Source organism: Ailuropoda melanoleuca, chromosome 10, assembly GCF_002007445.2.
Source record: "Ailuropoda melanoleuca isolate Jingjing chromosome 10, ASM200744v2, whole genome shotgun sequence".
NCBI classification, from domain to species: domain Eukaryota; kingdom Metazoa; phylum Chordata; class Mammalia; order Carnivora; family Ursidae; genus Ailuropoda; species Ailuropoda melanoleuca.
The window spans coordinates 5,515,526-5,534,930 of record NC_048227.1 but is presented as its reverse complement, the minus strand read 5'-3'; the positions used below and the strand labels follow the sequence as shown (position 1 = coordinate 5,534,930).

Here is a 19,405-nt window from a genome sequence, read left to right as displayed (position 1 = left end):
GGTGGCTCAGTCAGTTAAGTGTCTGCCTTCAGCACAGGTCATGATCCCGGGGTCCTAGGATCGAGCCCTGCATTGAGCTCCCTGCTCGGCGGGGAGTCTGCTTCTCCCTCCCCGTCGCACTCCCCCTCCTTGTTCTCTTTCTTTGCCAAATAAATAAATAAAATCATTAAAAAAAAAAAAAGATACATTATTTTATCACCACTGAAAGAAAAAAAATGTTTAAAAAAAAATCTTATCACCCGTAACACAGGCAGGGTTCAGAAATATTAGCATGTCCTGAAATCAATGGAATTTGGTACGAAAGTGACAGAGCTAGCCTCAGACCTTGGTTTGTCCATTTCTATCAGAGATAACAATCTGGAATCTACTGAGAAGCCTTTGTTCTCAAGTACCCCTAACAGAAGACAGACAGCAAAGCCTCACCTGACAAGCCACACGGATGAGGAAGTTCACCACGGTGTCAGTGTGCTGCTTGTCAATGGGCTTGGCAAGAAGAGAGTCTGCTCCAGGCAGCGACTGGCTCCTTCCAAACACCTAGAAGACGCAGGAAGAGCATTCTCAACGATGCATTCCCAACACAGGGCACTGATTTGTGCAGCCAACTCACAGAATGCAGTCTTCCTGGGGTCAGATGCTGTTCTGGGAGCTTCCCTGACTCAGGTTTTGGTAAGAGAGCCGTCAGTACTCTGCTTTGTGGACTGCGTGTGGAAGAGGGCAGCACGAGACGCGGGAGAGGAGCTGGGAGGCTCCGCAGGGAGCCGGGAGGGTGCGCACCATGAAGACCTGCTTGCCACCGCCGTGTGCGGACACATATATGGACAAAACCTCACGTGGTTCCGGAAGGGACAGTTCAACTGAGGCACAGAGTGACAGAGTCATCACTCAACACGGGGCAAGGACAGAGAGCACCCCCAGGGTTCTCTTGGTGGCTGCCCTCCACCAAAATCAGACAGTCTTTTAAAATACTGAACACAACATGGGTGCACGTTCTCAATTTTTTTACCCTCCAGTGTTTCTCTCAGTGCCCTACTGCAAGGACTGACCCACTCTTGTCACAACTCCAAGGGTGTTAAACGTGCATCAAGAGAAAAGTGTCTGGTGACTTGGGGAACATGGCGGGTAAGTCAGGTGTCACTGGATTCTACCTGTCAGGCACAGCCTTTCCCAGCTGTGCCTCAGGACGGTCCTGGGCACTAAGGCCAAACTCAGAATTTGTGGAACAAACGAACAAACTCCCTCAGGAAGCGCAGAACCCACAAAAGCAAGCGCACAGCGTGTGCACATGCGCTTACCGCGCTGATGGCTCCCGTGGCCGTCCTGAAGCGTTTCACTTCCTGGGCAGAATCCACCGACAGGCCTCTTTTAATGGAGGACACAGAGTTGACGCCTTCTCCACTTGAATTTGGGTCCATGTCTGAATCCGGCTTAAACACACACATACACACACACACACACACACATACACACGTGACTTTACGGACTGATCTCTAGTGAAAAGCAGAAGGAAAGCAGTCTGGGACGACAGAAGTCTGGCGGCCATACCTGCTGGTCCTTGATCCTCTGCAACTCCCACTTGATGACGACTTCGGACAGGTCCACGGCCAGCCTCCTCTGCTCGATGGTGACACTGGGCGTGAAGCCCAGCCTCTGCATGGCGCTGACCATGTGCTGCACCAAGTGGTGTCGCACCGGGTAATAAACCTGTGGGCACGGGGTCCGTGTCACCCTAGGGCCGCGGCACCACACCCCCGACACCTGCGCGCACACACACGCGCACACACACACACACGTATACACGCACTTAACCCAGACTCCTGCTCAAGAATTTGGACCCATGACTTAGCGAGGAAATTCTCATCACCTTATGAATGTCTGTGGGTTATCATCACCCCAGCCCCTCGCTGAGTCCCAATAAAACACTATTTCAGCCCTTCGGTACCACCTTTAAGAAAGGTGAAGCACAGGGACGCCTAGGTGGCTCAGTCGGTTAAGTGCCTGCCTTCAGCTCAGTTCATGACCCCAGGGTCCTGGGATCGAGCCCCAGGTCAGGCTCCCTGCTCAGAATGGAGTCTGCTTCTCCCTCTCCTTCTGACCCCTCCCCCTTGCTCATGCTCTTTCTCTCTCAAATGAATAAATAAAAAAATCTANCTAAAAAAAAAAAAAAAAAAGTGTCGAAACACTCAGTTCTCTTTAGGGAGGCAAGGCTAGTAGCACATACCAAACTTCAGACTTGATGTCACAGACATTCAGCCACACCAACGGGCAAATTTCCAACTCTAAAAGAGCTGGCTGTAAAGAATTTTCTCTTCTACTCAAAATCTAAAAGAAATATTTACATTTGAATCAATCCAACAAAGTGGGGGATTCAGCCATAGAGAAGAAGGTGCCAACGACACGAACAACTCTTGAAGCCGAGTTACCAAAACCTAGAGTTAATGAAGACTACCTCCCGAAGTACTAAGTCATCAGTATTCACTGCTACTTGAGTACTTACAAGAAAAACACAGTTCTAGACAGAAGCAGACACCTGGTACATGTTCCCTAAACCAGGGCCATTTCCATGTTGACAAAGACACACACACACACACACACACACACACACACACACACACACACACACTCTCTCTCTCTCTCTCTCTCTCTCTCTCTCTCTCACTCACTCAACGAACCAGAAATATCTTTACTAAAAGACAAATAGCCACCTTATTACTGCAGGAAATTAAAGATAAGCAAAAGGTCAAAGCAAATGCCTGAACATGTCACACAGCCCCATTCAGTACTTTCTACACACCTTGAAATGCTGCACGATCAGATGCAGGATGTGAACCAGCTGAGGGACTGTGTGGCCCTCCTCCACGATGATCTTCCTTGTCCAGTGGGTCAGCATCTGGTGCCCATCCTCCATCCTGGCAGGCACTGCCGGAGTCAGTATGGCCATCGCTTGTCTGACGATTGCTCGAGCTTCCATCGCGTGGGCCTTGAGCAGACTGTGAAACACCTAATGCAGGGAAGAGAATGAAGCCTCAGGGAAACAAGAAAAAACCCAATCACTTTGAAACAAGGCAGGATATTTCTGCAAAATGATTTTCACAAAATTCCTTAGGGCTGTCTTATTAGGAAAGAACACAGCTGCCGCCTTCTTAAGTTTTCAGTGATGACCACGTTCATTCTCTCCCTACCGAGCACCCACTTTGGGCCCATGAGGGGCTGGCGTGCAGTACACAAAGATAAGCGTACTCCCTGAGGGGACCTGCTCTAGTGCAACCCATGGGAAGTCAGCTGAAGCACAGAGACCCTCTCTTTCTGGCCACAGTGTGGCAAATGGAGCCAAAGGAGCTGCGTCAGAGGCAGTCTTGGGACAGTGCAAGTGAGAGATGATGTCCTGATGTAAGTAAGGTCACAGGACACTAAGATTATCTGACAGGTGCCACGGGTGGAGGGGACAGGACAGGTGTTGGAAATCAACAGGACTTGCCCACGCCCAGTCACTGGAGAGAACTAGAGGGTTGTCAGGGATGGTCCCTGGGTCTCTGGCTGGGCGGACGGCACCACGGAGACGTGTCTGTAGGAGGTGATGTCTGAGGTCATGGGCTTTGTCGAGGTCTGGGGTTCAGCACCACAGAAGCTCACAAGATAAAGTGGTCAAAGGAAAACAATGAGAAGTGACCTCACAGAATAGGACAAAGGTGATCATTTATAAAATGTTAATGGGACAGACAGGCTGAGCGCTTAAGTGTATCATTACCTTTAATTCTTACAGAGACAATACTTTACTCACTCAGGGTCACAAGAACTTGTCATAGCAAAAAATAAACTCAAACCCAGGGCTGCCTGGCATCAAGGCCTAAACCACAGAGGGACTCAGGGAAGATGTGCTCATGGTCAGCAGAGGGTTAGTGCAGGATGAGGGTTCTGTGGTGCCTACTGTCTTTAGCTAAGGAGTGGGCCAGGCCCTTCCAGAACGGTTTCAACAGACCCGCAGAATGGAAACCAGAATGCAATGTGAGGATGAGCGTGAGGTGGACAAAGGAGACATTTGTTGTTTAGACAGCAAGGCTCCAGAGGAACGACAGAGCGGAAGCAGTCACTGGGGAGGGAGGAAAGAATGCAGTCACGGGACAGTTCACAGTGCTTGTAAGACAGCAGACACAAGCATCCTGAACAGTGCTGGGAAAGACAACAGGAGGGGCCGAGACCGCAAGAGGGGGCGGCGTGTGCGCAAGCCCACGGAGTATCGGGGCAGGCCCGAGGGAGCCTCGTGGTACCTGAAGGACGATTTTCTTGTGTATGGCGAATTTGGCAATGATGTGCGCCAGAAGCAGGTGGCCGCTGTATTTGCAGGCCGGGTCCACACAGGCCTTGGACAGCAGGCAGGGCCACGCGAAGGTCATGAGGCGGCGCAGCTTGCTGTTGCGGTTCTTGTTGTTGTCGTGGATGTGGTGCGGGGCGTGCTCCACCAGCAGCGTGGCGTACTGCAGGAGGTAAATCCTCAGCGAGTCCAGCATGTCCGCCTGCTTCTCCGGGTCCAGGACCTGCGGGACCCGAGCAGGAAGGCTCACTTCCGGCTCTCAACTGTGTTACCCACCCAGGGTCATAAAACAAGCTTCCACTTTTAAAACACACACACACACCACACACGTATGTAACATCGAATTCTAGGACAAGGGAAGCAATGATGTCACACCAATTTTCCTTTTACACGTATGGATCAGAAATTCACTGAATTTACTTCAATGCCGAAGGGCAGGCACCCCCTGCAGTGGGTGAAGTAACTTGAGGAGACAAGGAGGGCCTCCTCTTTGATACAAGGTGATTGATTCAGGGTAGCATTTCTTAATTACCAAGTAGTTGGGACTTTTTTTTCTAGTCAGCTATTAATTACCTAGTCCTGATTTTTCAGTATCATGATCAGAAAATGCTATCTGGAAAACAAATCTCACTTAAAAAAAAAAAAAAACCGCTACGGTTTTCTATGTAATCGTAGCTACCTGATAGATTTCTGTGTTTTATGAATGTAAGGAAAAAACGTGCTCCGAGGATTACCCCACTGAATCTGGGACACTGCCTGCCTCACCATTCAAGTGGACAGCCTGACCACCTTCCTTCTACCAGAAAGCTCTGAAAGGCTACAGTCTTCCCCACAACTGTGTTTTCATCAGGGTCCCTTTAGCCCCCTAAGCCCCCTCTCCCCTGGATTTGCTGCTTCCCAACGGCCCCACCCTGGGGCCCCCAGCTGCCCGACTGCCACCTGTCCTCCTCCAACACTCACATCCCCGCTCCTCACTTGTGCCAAGTCAGCAGCATCCAACCCAAAAGACAGTCTAGAGAAGGCAGTGCAGGGGAAGGGGCCGCGTCTCGGTGGCCATCTCCCCACAGTTGCCCAGAATAAGGCAGACATCAGCACAGGGACGCAAAAGACCCCTTGGGCTCAGCTCACGTTCCTACAGAGAGTAGAGGGTGAAAACTGCAGGAAGGAGGCCTGTCTTAAGGGACAAAGACTACGTGAGGACCAATAAATTGCCAGTGGGAACAACAGTCCCCTCCCCCTGGACTGCAGGACGGAACAGTGACGGGGTGAGAGACGGAGTCCTTCCCAAGGGCATTCAAGCGGCATGCTGCTGCCCCGTCGCTCACAGCACTCCAGCGGACAGGGCGTGCACAGAACACTCTACCGACCTCAGGGCAAACAAAGCACCTGCCAGCAAAGTCTGAAGGCTGGACCGGCATGGGATAGACCAGGCCCTGTGAGGAGCACGGGGAGGGCATTTCTCAAAGAAACACACATCCCTGGGGCGCCTGGGTGGCACAGTCGTTAAGCGTCTGCCTTCAGCTCAGGGCATGATCCCGGCGTTCTGGGATCGAGCCTCACATCAGGCTCCTCCGCTGGGAGCCTGCTTCTTCCTCTCCCACTCCCCCTGCTTGTGTTCTCTCTTTCGCTGGCTGTCTCTATCTCTGTCAAATAAATAAATAAAATCTTAAAAAAAAAAAAAAAAACAACGCAGGGACCGTAGCACCTAAGCTAACTGTAGACATCACAGCCACGCAACAAGGCTTTCGTGCACTTGGCAACAGAAGGTCACGGCAGCAACCAGTCCGGTCTGACGTTCCCACTGATTCTTGGGAGATTCTTTTGCAAGGCTAAACATGAAAACTGTACGTCAAAAACGTTGACCAGCAAGAGGGGATTTTACAAAATAACTCTGCTACTCTGAGTTTTCAGTGACATATGTTCTCTCACTGGACTCTCTTAGTGCGGCAAGTCAATCCATTCTAAAGTGAAGCTGTCTTTAAAACTGCACCAGTAAGAATTATAACACTCTGCTATGAATTCATACAATCATGAAAGTAAGAACCTTGGGGAACTATGCTTATTTCAACAAACCCGTCACACACGCATATGCACGCACGCACACACATTCTCTCTCACTCACTCATCTGCTAAGTTACTTTTTGTGCCAACGTATCATTAGTGATGCCACCTTGGTTATAAACACACTGGTGATGCTTTCCGGGTTATCGCCTTCTGGATTGGGAGGTCCTAAGAGCTGCTCTCCTTCCCCCTTCTCAAAGCTGTATAAGAAAGCAGGATTCAAGATATGCTGCAGAACCTACGAAAAAATTTAAAAATGAAGGAGGAGGAAAGCAAAGCCATGCTCTTCATTTCTTTACTAAGGTGGGCGGGACCACCAGTGGGTCACTCTGCACCCGTGAAGCCAGATCTCAGTCAAGGGTGTGACTCATCACCCTGACTTTTACTCAAGCAGTCGGCTGGAAAGGAGAGTAAAACAGGAAGAAACGAGACGTCAGTCTGTCTACTCTTCTCATGTCCGACAAGTCATTCTCTAAAAACAAGGACACTAACAAACTACTCTTCAACACTGGTTCACTCTGGATCTGCCATATGCTTCTCAACAAGGGCATTTTCCTCACGAACAGTCCAGACTGCTGTGTGACTGGAGACACAGCAGAACAAGAACAGTACCCTCACTTCCCAAGAAAACACTCTCCGACACCCGTGGCTCCCATCGCATAGCAGTGGGACTCACCTTGGCTTTCAGTTCATCTCCAAAGTTGGGGTCGTTGAAGTCCACAAAGCGGAAAAACAGGGCACGTTTTTGAGAAATGCTGTAATTTTTGGGAATCTCTTCCTCCATATATTCTTTCAAGAATGTCATGTTGCAGAGAAAACGACCAGTGAAGGCCCGGAGCAGCTGGAAGAGCAATTCTATATCTCCGTAATTCCTTCTGCAGGGTCAAACAAGAAAACAGATGAAGTCACGGCCCGCTTCAGAACCACGTACGATCTCTGAGCTGCCTTTAAACAGCTCTAAGTCCCAGCCTGTCCTCTATACCAAACATGCCTACACGTGGCCAGTGGACCACAGCTAAGCACAGAGGCCCAGACAGGCTCTGGTTTAGCCTGCAGGACAGAACAAGTCACCGAACGTGAAGCCAAACAGATGCACCCACTTGCAGTAATTCAGCAGACAGTAGGCCAGCAGCTTGGGTTCCTTCCAGTTTGTGGCAGCCATGTTCTCCTTCCGGTGTCTTTCTTGAAAGGTTTCACTAACCCACACACGTCTCAACTGGCTCACCAGAGAATGTTGATTGGCCAGCCAGGAGTCATCGTTTTTAACTATGATACTTATGATCTGTCAAAGAAGCGACAGTTAGGGAACGGACACAGTTCTCTATGCATCTTGCCTAAACTTTTAAGATTTCCGGTGTTCAGTGAAGAGATACTACCTTGATGGCCTGAAACTGAAGGTCCAGGCGCACGGTGCTGGTGCTGGGCGAGCCGGGGCGCACGGCTGTCTGGGTGCCGCCGGGCACCAACAGAGTGATGAACCGGTTGGGGTTGGCTGCCAGCACGTCTCGCAGAGGTCTGGCATCTTTGTGTTTTAAAAAACTCTGAAAACAAAGCAAAACGAGCCGTTCTAAGCTGGTCAAAACTCACAAAAGGTTTAGATGTTCTGAATTCTAAGGTTCTTTCTAAATCTCTCTAGGTAGGCTAAAAAGTCGCTATAAGCACCCTTTAAAAAAAAATGCTTCTTTGCAGTAATAATACTTTGTGATTATGGATTTCATAATCCTAGCAGCTCATTCTACCACCAAAAGCCTCAAGAACGAATCCTCCACTCAAACTTCTCACATACACTACAGTGATGTTTCCAACACTCGGGTACGTGACAGAGAACTAAAGCCGAGGCACTGAACAGTGAAATACAAATTTCAGATTTCAGAGCACATCGGCTGACACAAGTCTGCAGGGACACCTGACTCCAGCAACTCGCGCACCTACCATAAACATTCTGCTCCACTGGGGATCATTCAGTGTAGCTTCCATCATGAACAGCTCCACCGTCTGTGACGGGTGCCGTGTCAAGAACTTGATCAGAGGCTCTCTGAAGGGACTGCCAGCCTAAAAAACATGTGGGGAAAACGGTGTCTTCTCAGGGCTTGAGGTTTCATGGTTTACCCACCTACCATGGCAGGAGAAGGCATGTCTCCACCTCGTAACTGGAGTGTGCTACAGCCATAAGCAAATATTAACATCAAACATCTTCATGCTGTTAGATTAATTCATCTAAAATGTAACAAAGTGAAAACATCACAAGCCAACAGAGGAAGAATCGGAATTAACCCCGAGTTTGACCATTACCTCAATCAACATAGCCCGTTCTGTTTTCATCACCACCTCTAACAAAGGCTTGACCAGAGTCTGAGGTGCAGCTGGGATCAGATGAAAAAGGTTTATAATTGCCGAACAAATTTTCATCTCCTAATGAAGAAAACCAGAAATTACAAAACAGGCCAATTAATCTTGCCAGCTAGAGATACCAACATTACGACAGACCCTACTACGGTCTAGCTACACTCGCAAGGCTAGCCACCAGAAGCAAAGAATTAACATGTAAAAAGCCACAATTTACCAATGTCAGGTTACTGCTGTGGCCCAAGGAAACTAACTGCCCTTGGTCTTCAGACTGCATCTGTCAACGGAGGGGAGAGGGAGCTGTGTACACCTGGCGTGATCGTGCTGTGTCTGCTCTCAAGAACGGGGCCAAGTGTTGCAAGTGGGCTGCTGGGTTGCCTACGCCCGCCCCTCACGGAGGAGGGGACGCGCATGCCTGGGGCCATGAGAGTGTTTCGATTCCTCCGCTCTGATGTGACATCATGGGGTCTTCCCGATACATTAAGTTCTGAGGGCACAGACTTCTTCTGCCCTCAGAAGTTAGCACAAAGAAAGTTTTCAAAACATCCTTAAGTATTTATCCTGAAAATTTAACATTCGTGTAAATAAGTGACTGACCAAGGTACTAAGGATCTGTCAACCCGGCCTAAAGAGGAGGCTGACAAACTGCTCTACTGAATCGTACGAAAATGTGAAATGCCAAGATTTCTGCACTTTTGAAGGTGCTAACAGCTCAGTGGTCAATTGCTCTTGTTCCAACTTCCTGTTCTCAGTGGCGGTTCCCATAGTTTGGAATCTGCAATTCAAAGAGATCCCACACGGCCAGAGCCATGGCCACAGAAGGGAAGACGCCCTGATGTACCACCCTGCCTCGTGTGCAACAGGATGCCCGTCACATGAAGCGCAGTAAAGTGGGGATGATAAACACTGGTCAGGAGGGACTGCAGCCCCGTAGCATCTGAGACACTTCTCCAAAGGCCTCTACGAAGGAAAAGGCCAAACAGTGAGCTGGGGAAGAAACGAGACAACGTGGCTCTGTGTCAGCCCACCTCTCCTGTACAGTTCTCTTCTACAGAATTTCCAGGTCTTCACACAGAGCAAGCTCTACTCTGAAATTACATGCTACTAATGGCACTTTCGCGTTATGGGTTTTCGTTTTCAAAGCGCAGTCAAGAAATCACTTCTTTCGGTCTTCACAACGCCACTGGAAGACAGAACTGACGGATGTTATCATCCCCATTTTACAGCAGAGGGAAAGCTCAGGGTTTGACTGTCCGAAGTCCCAGTGTCGGGACTACGTCGGTGTGGTGTGCATGAGCGAGAGATGCGGGGGACTGGGTGCGGAGGGGCAATGAGATTTTAAACTCCAGGCAGGCAGGCACTTAGGAGTATGAAAGAAAATAGAGCTCCTCCCAACTCCTTGCAGGTATGATATTCTTTGTGTGGTTTCCTCCCTAGAGGTTGTTAGATATATGAGCTCATACGAACATTCTGAGAGCAAAACCCAGTTGAATCTTAAACAGTATTGACATATTACAATTCAAACATGTAGAAAACCAAAGAACTTAGAATCTTGCTTAAAACGTCCTAATAGGAAACATGCGTGGCATCCGGACAGTTCACAGCAATGGTACTAATACGACTCCGCCACAGACAGACGATACGGCTCACTGCACTCCAAGGCACAACGCACTCTGTCCACCACAGAACCACAAGTCACAGCAAAACCAAATACGACAACACCCCCTCCTGGGCCTCCACTGAGATTCTCACCTCTACCCCTTCCATGGCAGGCTGAACCAAAACAAAAATTACAGCATGAAAAAAAGGCAACAAAAAGGTAAAAAAGAAAAGAAAAGAAAATATAAACTGTTCTTCACAGTGCAAGTCATAAACTGACTTTAATAGGGTTGTTCTCACCTCAAACTGACAGAATGGAGACAAGGAACATCTCCCGCACTCGGAAATGCTTTCCTGAGGATGGGGAGGAAAATCATCTTTTTCTATTTATGTTATTTACATAAAAACTTCCCAAATACTCATACACAGTAAGGATTATTGGGGGAAACAAGACAGTAAAGACAATTATCAAAAAGCACACAATAATTAACAAATGCTCAACAGCAAAAAAGTACACCTTCCACCCTTCAGATGTCAATACAGACAGTGTAGAACAGCATATATCCCTTCCCTAAATCAAATTTAAGAAGCAGGAACTTCGGAATTCTTGCCCAGGGGGAGAAACTGTTGTAATCAAATACATTTATAAATCTGTTTTTGCTTCAAGTAAGTTACGATCTTACGTGCAGTGCTGACATTAAAGAAATTGTCTTCCTCTTTCCCCGGAGAGTACCAGGTGGTTTAGCCCCCTTAACCAGGTATGTGTGAGGCCCCCACACCCAGAAGCACCCACAGGCCATGATGCCACCCACAGATAGCTGGGTTATTTCGTGAAGTGAAGCTGTGTACGCACACACAGACACGGCACAGCGGGGTCAGGAGTTCTCCCTGGGAGCTTAACGCTAACGCGGCGAACCTTCCTGAACATGGTGCTTGTGCAAAGCTCTGATCGTCAGGGTGCGCAGCATTACAGAAAAGCTTTTATTCGTTTCATTATAAATAGTCAACTATTTAACATGTCTTCAGTTGTAGGTTCTCAATTATATAGTATTATTTGGGGATTCAACCAAATGGGGACAAACTACGATCTGAGATCCGTTCCCAATCCTGAACAACAGCCATAAAAAATGATCAGAGCTCAAGAGCAGAGAAGCAGCTTGGCCCTGGGCTGAGGCGATGAACTGCGGGCACGCTGCTCATGAACCCCAAACACCACGGCCTGAGGCCACCCCTGCAGAGTTGGGTGTTCCCAAGCTGGTCAGAGAATGGACTCCTATGATGGTCACGACACATTTCTGCAGGAGCTGGAGGACCTGCCGGTACTCACAGCTCTGTCTCCTTCCCATTGCCCCTGCCCCATCCAAGGAACCCTCCGAATAACCTGCTATAAAAGTTAACGGAATCTTTCTGATCTAATGGAAGTCAGTCACCTGCCCCCTAGGGGTTGTTAAATGTTTATCCTAAAACTAACTGTTTGTTTTAGAGAATTAACAGATTATAAGACAAATAGAAATTTAGAGCAAAAATACCTAGGGGATGAAAGATGGGGAGGAAAAGCACAGAGGCACGAGTACCTACTCCCAAGAATTTAGGCTTTGAACATACACTCTGCTCTCCCCCACGAAGAGTTCCTGATTTTTCCCTGTGTGTATAAATAACAAACCTTCAAAGAGGTCATGGTGGTGTAACACTCCTATAAAAAGTGTAAAATCCTGGTTTAGTTTTGCTTAGTTGGCTGTTTTTAGAAGCAGCACGAATCAAGACTTACATAAACAAAACACCTTGACACAGAATGGTCAAAACAAAGCATAATAAAGCCAAAAAAAAAAAAAAAATCCAAGTTGGGATGAAACACAGCATCCAACAAATAGGCACAGAAAGACAAAAAGCCACGGTGCTTATGCCTCTGAAGAGCTACAGAATCCCCTCGTTAGGACACTGCCGTACCATTTCACCAGGTGTAACAGGACCTTAGGGAAAACACAATCCTACCAATAGGACAGTCATCGACTCAAAAAGTATTTTAAAAGAATATTAACATAAACAAATTAGATTCAAAACAGCAAGAACCATTATTTTTAAGAGCGAAGTCTTAAAATGACCAACATCAGACACGTGAAAAAATTTAACTATAGAAGTTTTCCCTTAAAGCCATAAAAATGTGTTTTGAAGTACTGGCCGTTTGACTTTTGGCAAACAGTTGGGGTGGGGGATTCAGACCCATCAACACACATGCCAGTATTTATGTGATGTTTTGCTACGTTATCCTCAGTGTCTGAAGTCCTGAAATCTATACTTAGTTTCACGAGGCAGTGATGATGGGAAGCAATGGGAAACCACAGCTGAGGAATGCACCACCATGCAAACAGCAGCTGCCAAGAACAGTCTAGAAAATACACTTTATACACTTTACAGCAAAACCAATAAAATTAAAATACTAACATTTCAAGCTTCCCAGAATTCTCATCAACGAAAACGTTGTATTAAGGTGAACAAAGGAGATTAAATTTAAAGAAACACAATAAGGAATGTTCAATTAAGAAAAATAAAGGCAAAACGTAATGCTAGTAAAAGATGTTCAACAATTTACATGACTATAATCACATAAACTGGGTTTCTGACCGGTATTTTAATTAAAACCAATGCTCCGATATTAACAGTGCAAACAGCAGTGCCCGGCATGGTTGCCCTGCCCAGAAGCAAACAAGTCACTCACGTTTCCGTCGCTCCTCTGGCCCCCTTTGTGGGTGAGGACCACCACTTCCATCCACTTTCGTAGATGTTGCTGTCAAAAAAAACAACATCCTTAGACATTTTTCCCTCACACAGAATCAGTTCAATTCCATGCTGTTCTTAGGTAAAAATTCATATATAATCACCAATTTCCATCATATTCAATGTGAGAAGAGCAATGTTCGAATTTGAAACAGCCCAACCACTGAACTAAAGAGAATCACTGACATTTGCATCATATTCCACGAGCAGAAGGCGGACTTCACCCTGATGTAATAGAAAATGTCCAAAACCCGGCCATTCCAGTACTGGCATTCTGCTGCACTCCTATTACCATGTTACTTTGCACTGCACCTGTTCAGGGAGAGCCTCGAGGAGCCAGGCACCAGGCTGGGCCCCTGGGTGAAGAAGGGAACAGGCAGACATCATCCCTATCCTCGTTCCAGCTCGGGTTCTGGTGGAGAGAACACGGGTGCCGGCTGTGCCACAGGCACGGTAAGGGTTGTGAAAGAGGAACAGGAATCAGCTAGATAAGGGGGTCAAGGTCAGGGAGGGCCCTGCTGGGGCGGACAACTCCAGAAGCACAAGGGAAGCGCACACTAGGCAGAGAAAGGAGACACAAAGGCCCTGAAGCCACAAACGGGAAGGCTGGCCGCTGCGAATGGCTAAGGAGCAGTGGGCACGAGAGGTGTGTGGGGCATGGGCCAGGGAGATGAGCTCGGATCCCACGTGGTCAGAGGCTGCACAAATGAGTGCGAACAGGAGGCAATTCCCTTCTGTGCAGAACAGGGCAATTGTTACGTGGTAAGACTCTGTGTTCTACTGCAAGAGCCCAAGAAAAGAGACTGCTGAGCCCAGAGCTCCTCTGCCCTGACCTGGGCACGAGCAGCCAGCCTCCCAGTCACGGTGTCCAGCAAAACCTGGCAGAGAAGCACTCAGAGCCTACAGGTAAAACCACAAGACTATCGAACTAACAGAACTATCTTCACTGTCCCACACTGTCCAAACTTGTTCTTCGAACACTGAAGCCCTAAAGGAAGTTAACTAGCTGTTTTAAAAAGGACTCCACAGTCCTTTTAAATCCATCTAAACACTTACAAGGCCAGTGTTCCAAAGAATAGACACTGAGAAACACTAAAATACACATGCTTCCAAAGAAACTAAGTACATTAAGCTATTCGCCAGTAAAATTCCTGGAAAGATACTAATAATTGCCAAGATCCAGGTTCATGACATTCTATCTTCCTACAACAGCTATTTTACCAAAGATGAGAGAGGAACAAAAGCAAAGGCGCTTCAGGAAGCAGCCAGCTGCGTTAGCCAGCCACTGCTTTCAGAGTCCCCAAAGGAAAAAAACCAAACCCACTAATTGTATATAAATTCACCTCTAGCTCATTAAGGAGCTATCCACAGCAGATACCCACAAAAGAGACTTCAAAGTCAAGTGTCAAGCAGCTCACATTTTTTAAAAAGGCAAACTTCCAGGGCTGTTTTCGTGAATGCCCATCCTACACCGTAGGGTGTCTTAGCTCTTAAAATTATGCTGAAGGCTTGAGCCGTTAACCCCAAAAGCGTTATCATACGCGGGAAAACAAAAGCTCAGTGATCGAGCACAGCTCTGAAGAACAGGACTCAAAAGGGCAAATGTGTGCTTGACCACCGCCCCACCCCTGCCCACGTGCGGCGGGCACAGGCCACATTCGAAGACCCCCACCCCATACACACACACACTGTCGGCACAGACCCAGGCTGGGCTCGGGCAAGGTGGGGGCCAGAGGAAAATGACTGGACAAACGGCAGCTTCAGTCTTTCTTCATCCAAGTACATCAACACTATCCGCCTTCAGGGAAATTTTCACCCTTCTGAAAACAGCTGTCATGTCAGAAACAGGGAAAAAGTTCCCTCAACAAACCAGACACACAAGGCCCCAGACTTCCTGTAGGGAGAAAAGACTCTGGCCTACGTCAGAAACTACGGACTGGAAGGTCGTAGTAGTCCCTTCGGACTGCTCTAAAATATCTGGGCAACAACGTTCACGGGGTGAATTCCCGGCTCACAGCAAATGTGAAGGGTCTGCCTGGCGGTAAACCAACCAACCAGCCACAAACACATCGTCTCCAGTAGGCAGGCAAAGGCAGCAAGAGGTGGCAGCAGAGAGGGAAGAGGAGAAAACAGCCACGCTGGGCCCCCTGGAACACACACACGGGTCTCACACTGCACGCACCAAGAGCTGCAACATGACAGAGGATAAAGTGCGGATCTGAGGTGCTCGTGTTAGGAAGTGACCGTGACCACGCCTGTGAAGGTGTGCGTGCGTGGACACTGGAAGGGCGTGTGTGTTACACAATTCTGGAAGTTAAAGAGGAAGGAGCCTTCCGATTTAGAAAATTTACTTCCATGGAATACTGTTTCCGGGTAACACTCTAATAGGGCATCAGCTACAATTTTTAGGGCGAACCACAATATTCCCAACTCCCAGTCAGGTGTTTTGGTCACGTTCCTTTCTTAGGTGTCTGCGGATGCAAAGAAACCGTACGTGAGGTAAAAAGCTGTGTGGTCCTCACACGTCCATAGATCTGCACTCCGCACACACTACACGTACTACAGCCACCGAAACAAATACCTCAGTATCCTGAGATGTCTAAATGGCCAAGGCCACTTGAGAAACATAAGCATGAAAAGTACATGCATGTTTGCAGTAATGTACCATGAAATCCTAAGTTATTTATAAACGTCTACTTACCAGAAGCAAAACTGAATGCATAAGAAAGTTAAATAGCTGAATCTCCTTTATCTGCTTATCCCCCAAATTTAAACACTGTCAAACAGGTATTTTATTTACATGATTACTTCCTTGGTAATTTTAAAAACCCTAAAGACTTCTAAAGTTCTTACACGTTTTTCACTACATCACTGTCTATAATAGCAAGAGACTAAGAGCAATCGAGACACCGTCAGTGGCGGACGGTGAAATGAATTCTGCCATGTGCACGTACGGAATATTATGCAGCCACAAGACAGAAGGAAGAAGCGCTTCATGATCTGATCTGAAAGGACGAGTGGTAAATACAAAAAGTAAGAACTGTGTGTACACGGTGCTTCCGTTTGAGGGAAACAAAAAAGAATATACATATGGCCTACTACAAATAAAAAACCTCTCTAGACGGACATACAGGAAACTGTTAACACTGGCTCACTGGCTGTCCCTGGAAAGGGGAGGTAGGCTGCTGGAGGACATGGACAGGAGACCTTCACGTACCCCTTTGCACTTTTTGAATTTTAAACCACATATATAACACATATATATTATTTACCAAAAAAAAATAGTAAGTTAAAATTTCAGGTTGATTACAGAGTTATTTAAATGCATTTGGCTTACCATCATCTGATCACAAAATTTATCATTGAAGGAGTTTGGGAAGAGCCTGGTAACGGAAGTCAGACGATTCACGACATTCAGCGTCAAGCTTCGATAATCCCCCAGCATCATCAACAAAGGCCGCATATGCGTATGGATTTGATCTACTTCTATGGTAGCACCTTCCAAAAACTATTTAAAAAGAAAGGTTACAAAGGCAAATAAACAACAGAATGTATTTTATAACAGAATAAACTCATTCAGCCCTAGAAGCAAGTTTGTGGAATATTAACCATGCACATTCTGAAAATTTATGATGAAATGAAGATTAGTCATTACTGTTGAAAATTTTAAAAGGCTCAGTGTGACTAGGAAACAAGAGGAGACGTTACTGGAATTCAGTGCGTATTCACGCGAGGCAGACTTCCAGGTGTACAAACCAGGTGAATGGGAAGAACCCTGGAGACAGAACATATGTACATTTGCACGCACATGCCACTAGCTCACCTTTCTCATGCAGGCTTCTCCGGCTTCCTGCAGCTCGCTGTTTGTGGAATTCAGGGCCTTGAAGAGTGCAGCGATGATCTTCTCCCTTGACTGAGGAAGGTAATTGCAGGCAGCGAGCGCATCTTTAGGGAGAGAAATCAATACAATCTTATTACTAACCTGAAAAATATCTGAACAATTCCCTCGTTCTAAAGGCCTTTTTTTTTTTTTAAAAGATTTTATTTATTTCTTTGACAGAGATAGAGGCAGCCAGCGAGAGAGGGAACACAAGCAGGGGGAGTGGGAGAGGAAGAAGCAGGCTCACAGTGGAGGAGCCTGATGTGGGGCTCGATCCCATAATGCCGGGATCACGCCCTGAGCCGAAGGCAGACGCTTAACCGCTGTGCCACCCAGGCGCCCCTCATTCTAAAGGCTCTTACCAACCAACACCAAGTATGAATCATTGAAGCACTTCCCAGTGTCTGGCCTCGAGAAAGACCAAAGAATACACGGTCTCCTAACGCACATGTTCAGTGTTGTCTAAGAGGGAAGTCAGCCTGTCAGAAAGGCCATGATAAATACTACCCCGTCCAGATAGAAGGGCTGGAAGGGGAAAACAGAGGGCACCCACTGACACCCCTTCCCCAAGACATCCCCATATAGGGTGAGAGGATGACTGAGCCGTGGGCAAACACACACAGAAGTGACACAGAGGGCTGGCCTTGAACTCTGGTGCAGAGGGCACGCACACGCGCGCGTGCGCGCGCACACACACACACACACACACAGCCTGGCTTCTGTTCCACTACCTGTGTCTCATCAGGCAGCCTCCTTCCGACATGGGGAGTTAAAGGCTTTGAAAACACAAATATTCTTAGAAAAGGGGACACATCTCAATCCTCTCTGTTACCTGAGAGATAATATCCGACCAAGAGCAATGCCCATATTAGACAAGAGGACTGCATGAGAGGCACCAGAAGAAAAGGAATCCCCACCGAAGAAAGAAGCCGCCAAACTTGGCTGCAGAGTGCCTCCCTCCCCCCGCCTGCTGTGTCTTCCACGCCCCAGCCCCACGCTCGAACACAGGTATTACGGTCTGCCTCTCTCAGCTCCTCTACCTCTAATTCACGGAGGGCTCTGGCAACATCTCACGTAGAGTATAAAAACCAACAAAGCAAGAGACCAAGTCAACTAGAAAAACTTGTACTGGGAATTTATTTACCANTAAAAAAAAAAAAAAAAAAAAAAAAGGTGGGGGGGGGTGACACTTCTAAGTGAGTAGAATTCAAGTGAGTAAAAATTCAACAACGTAGCTGACATTGCTCATGGAAGCCTTAAGAGCAGGGTTCTCAAATGCTACAACCACTGAAAAGCCTATGAAGATTGCAGATCTTCCCATATACTCCGATTTGGGTGAAACCGGCAACGTATGAACACCAGCACTACTCTCTCCAACCAGAGTGTCAGATTCATCAGAGAACTATAGCGTTAAGAGTTAATTACTATAAAGTAAAATACAGTTTGTAAGAGTAAACTTTTAAATCCTAACAATCTATATAATCCATTGACATCTCACTATGTCATTTGATAAATACACAAACGTAATTATCCACCTTAAAAAGAACATAAAAAAATAAAACCCCCCACGAGGCCACTGCCTCCTTGCACTTTTGTACCCATGACTTGTTTTGACTGAATTAACTTACTTAGAGCCGCAATTCGCAAAGGAACAAGTGATGGAAGACTTTTGTAACAGGGCAGCTTTGTTAAAGCTGAGTCCTCAGCCTCACACAAATTTAACAGCTGTAAAAGATAAAATAATTTAATATAGCCAGCTCTTACTGTGAAGACACAGTAACCTTGAAAATAACAGAACACAGCAATCTTACACGCACACAACACAATTAACAATTGACTAAACTCAAACCCTAGGGAACTTAATATCAAAAGTGACAGAGTTTCCTTCTAAAGCAAACTCTGTCAACCTCAGTAGTGAAATAAATTCTTAGACACTTTCTCACCCATTCTGATACCGTAACATTGTTTCTCTACCCAGGGGATCACTTGAACTGCAAATATCATGATGGCAGGTACGTCTCCCTCCTTACTCAGAGCTGCTTCCCAGTGCTGTGGGCCAGTGCTCGACAAACATATGCTATAATTCAATATCGGAGTGGTAATACTTCTTCTTCTCCCCAAGTACAGAAAAGTATAAAGAAAGAAGTTGAAAGTCACTGGGAATCCCGTAACTCAGAGATTCCTGTGGCTATTTTTCTGGACATTTTATAAGACCCCAGTATATATTAATATATCTAATACCCATAATATCACATATGTTGTTCTATTACTGTTTTCCCCTTCTATTTACATCCTGGGGAAATGGTATAAACTTTACTGTTATCATTTTTCCTTTAAAGATTCCTACCAAGATTTTGAACAGCAAAAAAGGATATATACTAAAAAGCACTCCAAGCCACCACCCTATTCCACTCCCTCATGACTAATTACTCTCC

At 46.9% G+C, this 19,405-nt stretch overlaps 1 protein-coding gene across 15 annotated transcripts in view; it reads right to left on the bottom strand.

Moving 5' to 3' along the window:
* TRRAP (transformation/transcription domain associated protein) overlaps positions 1 to 19,405 on the bottom strand; it is a 108,910-nt gene that overhangs the window by 48,980 nt on the left and 40,525 nt on the right. For 8 of the 15 annotated variants that reach the window (XM_034669810.1, XM_034669817.1, XM_034669814.1 and 5 more), the window contains 17 exons: positions 18,599 to 18,695; positions 16,914 to 17,035; positions 16,428 to 16,598; positions 13,032 to 13,100; positions 10,616 to 10,669; positions 10,469 to 10,489; positions 8,663 to 8,782; positions 8,303 to 8,422; positions 7,747 to 7,911; positions 7,471 to 7,652; positions 7,047 to 7,245; positions 6,480 to 6,608; positions 4,266 to 4,532; positions 2,792 to 2,998; positions 1,543 to 1,701; positions 1,293 to 1,424; positions 424 to 534 (listed from right to left, as the gene is read on the bottom strand). In XM_034669810.1, coding sequence (XP_034525701.1) covers positions 424 to 534; positions 1,293 to 1,424; positions 1,543 to 1,701; positions 2,792 to 2,998; positions 4,266 to 4,532; positions 6,480 to 6,608; positions 7,047 to 7,245; positions 7,471 to 7,652; positions 7,747 to 7,911; positions 8,303 to 8,422; positions 8,663 to 8,782; positions 10,469 to 10,489; positions 10,616 to 10,669; positions 13,032 to 13,100; positions 16,428 to 16,598; positions 16,914 to 17,035; positions 18,599 to 18,695 — 2,325 coding nt within the window. The remainder of the gene's footprint in view (positions 1 to 423; positions 535 to 1,292; positions 1,425 to 1,542; positions 1,702 to 2,791; positions 2,999 to 4,265; positions 4,533 to 6,479; positions 6,609 to 7,046; positions 7,246 to 7,470; positions 7,653 to 7,746; positions 7,912 to 8,302; positions 8,423 to 8,662; positions 8,783 to 10,468; positions 10,490 to 10,615; positions 10,670 to 13,031; positions 13,101 to 16,427; positions 16,599 to 16,913; positions 17,036 to 18,598; positions 18,696 to 19,405) is intronic. The other 7 variants (XM_034669818.1, XM_034669824.1, XM_034669820.1 and 4 more) reach the window with 2 other exon arrangements.